Source organism: Myotis davidii, unplaced genomic scaffold (genome assembly GCF_000327345.1).
Source record: "Myotis davidii unplaced genomic scaffold, ASM32734v1 scaffold73, whole genome shotgun sequence".
NCBI classification, from domain to species: domain Eukaryota; kingdom Metazoa; phylum Chordata; class Mammalia; order Chiroptera; family Vespertilionidae; genus Myotis; species Myotis davidii.
The window spans coordinates 5,369,303-5,374,563 of record NW_006286675.1 but is presented as its reverse complement, the minus strand read 5'-3'; the positions used below and the strand labels follow the sequence as shown (position 1 = coordinate 5,374,563).

General features: G+C 56.0%; 1 protein-coding gene across 1 annotated transcript in view; it reads left to right on the top strand.

Annotated features, from left to right (window-relative positions):
• The window catches only part of PLXND1 (plexin D1), a 73,135-nt gene that overhangs the window by 27,533 nt on the left and 40,341 nt on the right, over positions 1-5,261 (top strand). Inside the window, exon 10 of the mRNA XM_015560347.1 lies at positions 2,514-2,618. Within this exon, the coding sequence (XP_015415833.1) occupies positions 2,514-2,618 (105 nt within the window). The remainder of the gene's footprint in view (positions 1-2,513; positions 2,619-5,261) is intronic.

The following is a 5,261-nucleotide window of genomic DNA, read 5'->3' as shown; positions in this document are numbered from 1 at the left end:
TCCCCTCCCTCTCCCTCCTCCTCCCCCCCTCCCTTTTTCTCTCTAAGCATGTCTTCAGGTGAGGGTTTTTTTAAAAAAAGAAGAGCTTTCATTGGTTCTGCAGCCGTCCCATAGACGAGTCTCACTGGCTGAACCAGGGTTCCCTACAGTCTCTGAACCAATTGCTGAGGCCAGGGTGGTCTGGGCACCCGCCCGCCCCCGAGGCTGGGTTTAGAGTCAGTCTTCCCAAACCGGAGGGCTGGGTTTGGGGGAAGTTCCCCAAAGGCCAAGCCAGGGTTGGAGGCAGATGGTCGTGGTGGGGGCCAGCAGCAGACACACCTGCTGCCCCATGGGGGCTTCGCTGACCCTGGGGGAGGCCCTGGAGGAGGGCAAAACGGAGCCAGCTCTCAGCCTTGGTTCTACTCAGTAGAATGCGTTCAAACATCCAAGTGGCCCGGCGTTACAGGGGTCAAGGGGAGTCAGGGCCCCTCAGAGATGGTCCCACATCATTCCCTCTGGAGGGCCTTTTATGGGAGCCCCCCTCTGTTGACCTTCACCCCTAGGCTCCTCTGTCGGCCGGCCACCTACCAATGGGTAGGAAGGGGCTGGGGGGACAGAGCCGCTGGTCTCCAGCCAGCTGCAAAGCAGAACTGGCGGCAGCTGGGAAGCCTAATTGAGAACATGTGGGTTCCATTCTCTGGAATTCCATGGCGTTCACACGAGACAGCACAGGACAACGACTCAGAGAGGGACAGCGACTTGTGTGTGTCACACAGGGGGCTGGACACCTGCTCCCACCTCCCAGCCATGCACCGTCAGCTCAGGAGGCCTCACCAGGGCCTGAGTGTGTCGCTTCTTCAGCTGAGGCCCTGTGCTCTGCACAGGCACAGCTCCCAAGGACACCCCCCCGTTGGGGTGACGTTTCTGGCAAAAGGTCTGGACAGCTAGAGCCCTCTTGTGCTGCACATTCCATCTCGGGCACACCATTACTTCTCTGTGCCTCGATTTCCTGTCTGTCAAATGGGTATGATGTACCTACTTCCTAGGGTTGAGGGAGGGAGGATTTGGTGCTGAGAACTGTCCCGTGCACAGTGAGGTCTTTGTGAGTCGTGGCTGCCACTGTCATTGGCATGATCATTAGTGATTGTTGGCCTTGGCATCCCCTCAAGGTCAGGTTTGATGCGAGACGCCTGAGGTTCCCCTCAAGGAGCTCCCTGTCTGATTAACACTGAGGAGAAAAGGCCTCCACCTTCCCTCCCTTGATGCCTTTGACCCTGGCTGGGGACCTCGAGGTGACAGATGGATCATCATGTTTCCAGACCCTTCCCCAACCAGACTTGGGCAGGAGGAGCGCAGAGCAGGCAGCCCTGGGCCGAAGGGTGGCTGGCCCCTTAGGATGGCTGTGGTTGCTCCAGGGTCCCCTACGCTCCCCTCTCTCAGGGTCCCAGCAGGTGAGCTCCAAACTTCCCAGCTCAGAGAGGCCACTAAGTTGGCACGGTGGGCACAGCCCTGGTCTCTGTCCCTCAGCCTGCGCCTCAGTTTCTGGCCTGAGAGTGACAGATGGGAGTTCAAAGACCAGCTCTGCCCTCTGACCTCAGGCCACCGCCACTTCTCTGAATCCCAGATTCTTTTTTTAATATGTATTTTAAAAATATATTTTTATTGATTTCAGAGAGGAGGGGAGAGGGAGAGATAGAAACATCAATGCTGAGAGAGAATCATTGATTGGTTGTCTCCTGTATGAAAGCCCAGGCATGTGCCCTGACCAGGAACCGAACCGTGACCTCCGGTTCATGGGTCAACGCTCAACCACTGAGCCACACCGGATCGGCATGAACCTCAGGTTCTTGCCTGCTCATCTTCCCTCCCTCCTTCCCTTCCTTCTTTGAAACAGCCTTAGTGGCTCCACCTCTGCCATGGGAATGATGATGCCCAGGGCCTCCCTGGGATTCTGGGAGCTGGCGCCTCTGCCCAGAGCTGTGACTCGAGCCAGGCAGCGGGAAAGGCTGTCCACTGGAGCCTGGTGGCACCAGGACCTTCACAGCCCGTTTCTCATGGGCCATTCAGAAGTCCGGTTTCTTTTCTCTGAATCATTAATGTGTGTCATCTGAAAAGTGGCATTCCAGAGCTGGGTGGAGTCTTGGGGTGTAGGCACAGCCCCCATTTCACAGGGGCCGGTCCTCAACCTCAGCCTCCTGGCCTCCTCTCAGAGGCATGGGAGGGATCCAGTTCTACCACTTGACGGATTATGTTATCACTCTGTGCCTCAGTTTCCTCATCTGTAAAATGGGGCCAGTACACCTTCCTGCCCATGGAGTTGCCATGAGGATCAAATGAGAGGGTGGGGACTCACTGGCATGTTGCCTTCAGTGCTGGTGGATCGTACAGTTTCGTTGCTAGTGTTTCCTCACACCAGCTGCCTGGTATCTCCTCGGGGAGGCAGGACTGACTGCATGGGCAGGCCGAGTGGCCATGAAGCCGTCTCTTCTGAAATGCCTCCTCGGTCAACTCCACCTCCTGTGTTTTGCCTGCAGAGCCCTCAGGACTGCCCCCAGATCCTGCCTTCACCCCTGGTACCCATGCCCACAGGCAGCTCCCAGACCATCCCGGTGCGTCTGGCTAACGCTGCCTTCTTCCAGGTGAGTGGAGGCCAGGCCAGGCGGGAGGGGGCGGGAGGCTGGGAGAGCTACGTCCCAGCGGGGCCCCGTGCTGTGGGCCCACCACCCATGTTTTGGTTTCCTTGCTCCAAGTTTCCAGGTTCTGTTAGAGAAAGCCCCGCTCTGGTTGCACAGAAAAGAAAAAGGGAAGTGGGTGGTGAAGGCCCCAGTGATGGCGAACCTAGGACACGCGTGTGTCAGAGGGGACACGCGAACTCATTTTTTGGTTGATTTTTCTTTGTTAAATGGCGTTTAAATATATAAAATAAATATCAAAAATATAAGTCTTTGTTTTACTATGGTTGCAAATATCCAAAAATTTCTATATGTGACACGGCACCAGAGTTAAGTTAGGGTTTTTCAAAATGCTGACACGCCGAGCTCAAAAGGTTCGCCATCACTGGCCTAGGCTAAGGGGACAGCAGCCACCAGGCGGGAGGGGGCGGGAGGCTGGGAGAGCTACATCCCAGCGGGGCCCCGTGCTGCGGGCCCACCACCCATGTTTTGGTTTCCTTGCTCTGAGTTTCCAGGTTCTGATAGAGAAAGCCCCGCTCTGGTTGCACAGAAAAGAAAAAGGGAAGTGGGTGGTGAGGCCCCAGTGATGGCGAACCTATGACGCGTGTCAGAGGGGACATGCGAACTCATTTTTTGGTTGATTTTTCTTTGTTAAATGGCGTTTAAATATATAAAATAAATATCAAAAATATAAGTCTTTGTTTTACTATGGTTGCAAATATCAAAAAATTTCTATATGTGACATGGCACCAGAGTTAAGTTAGGGTTTTTCAAAATGCTGACACGCCGAGCTCAAAAGGTTCGCCATCACTGGCCTAGGCCAAGGGGATTTTTTTTTGCACAGAAAAGAAAAAGGGAAGTGGGTGGTGAGGCCCCAGTGATGGCGAACCTATGACGCGTGTCAGAGGGGACATGCGAACTCATTTTTTGGTTGATTTTTCTTTGTTAAATGGCGTTTAAATATATAAAATAAATATCAAAAATATAAGTCTTTGTTTTACTATGGTTGCAAATATCCAAAAATTTCTATATGTGACACGGCACCAGAGTTAAGTTAGGGTTTTTCAAAATGCTGACACGCCGAGCTCAAAAGGTTCGCCATCACTGGCCTAGGCCAAGGGGACAGCAGCCTAAGGGGAACCCTGGCCAGGACCCACTGGGCATCAGAATGCTGGGTCCAGGACCCCCAGACTCCCCTACCCTCTTAAGATCCCCGGCAGAGCTGGGCCACAGCCCATGGTGGGCACTGCCCATGTGTACCCCGCCCTGCCCCACCCCCAGGCTGAACTGTGACCCTGGACACATCTCTCCAGGGGTGGCTGCCAGTCTTCCCTGGAGAAAGGCCAGAGAACCCCCTGCCGCCCCACGCTCCCTGGTCCACATGGGGAAAAGGAGGTCCAGAAAAGGGAAGTTGGTGCCTCTGGGTCACAGCACGTCAGGCTAGACTCGTACCCGGGCCCCGGACTCCCGATCCAGTGCTCTTCCCTACAGCCAGCCTTCCCTCCCCCCACTTCCCATCTGGGCTGGGGGAGGGGATCTCGCCCCTTTCTGGGTCCCTTCTGGGTGGGAAGCGTTGATGAGTCCTGGAAGCCTGCCAGCCACCCTCTTCCCCACTCCTGGGTACTCGCCATCTGCCGCTCTCACAGGGAAGCTGGGCCTGTCGTCACTCGTGGGGGCCACACGCTGGGCGTCCGGGATGTGGCTGGGCTGGAGCTCTGTGTGGGGCAGGTGGGGCCCTGCCCTTGGCCCTCACGCTCCACCCTGCGGTGGTTGGGGCTGAGCCTCCCAGAACTTCCAGGGGTCTGGGCCATGGGGAGCACCTTGCTGCTCCCCTGGCCTGCAGGAATCTGCCATCAGGAGGCCCACACCCTGGTTGGGTCCTGGCTGCTGCTTTCCGGCTATTCAGGGACATGTGTCTCCTTCACTGACCTCAGTGACCAGCCCTCCTTGCCTCAGGCTGCTCCTAAGCACTGAGGGTGGGCGTGGGCAGAGCCCCTCCCTGCCCGGTGTCTGCTGCAGCCCTGTTTGCTGAGCCCACACGCTGGGGAGCCCCAGGACAGGCTGGACCTGCCGCTCCCAGGTGGCCCAGGCCTGAGCTCAGGGACTCAAAAGGACAGACCCACCTCTCAGCTTAGCATCGCAGGGGACAAATGAGCTTTCAGCCCTGTCAACAGCCACTTCCCTGTGCTGGCTTCAGAGCGAGGGGGCGTGGGGGAGGGTAGGGGAAAGGTTGCTGACCTGCTTTCTCTGCAGAGTGTCACATCTGCCATTGATAGGTACACAAACAGGAAGTCCTGCCACGTGGCTGCCCAACACTCACGAAACCCGAGTTTGTTCGCTCAGCAAATATTTGCTGATGCTGCTCCCCAGAAGCCCCGTGCTGGGCCAAGGGCCAGATGAGACTGGGGATCCGGGCCCTGTTTATTCATCCACCATTTATCGAGTGCCTTCTGCATACTAATAACAACCAGCACATATTAGGCGCCCACAGTGTACAACCTACTACAGATACACAATCTCCACTTTTCTCAGCAACCCTGCAAGAATAGGGAGGCTCGTTTCATTGCAGAGTTTAGAAAACCAAGTCTCAGAGAGGAGGAATGCATGCAT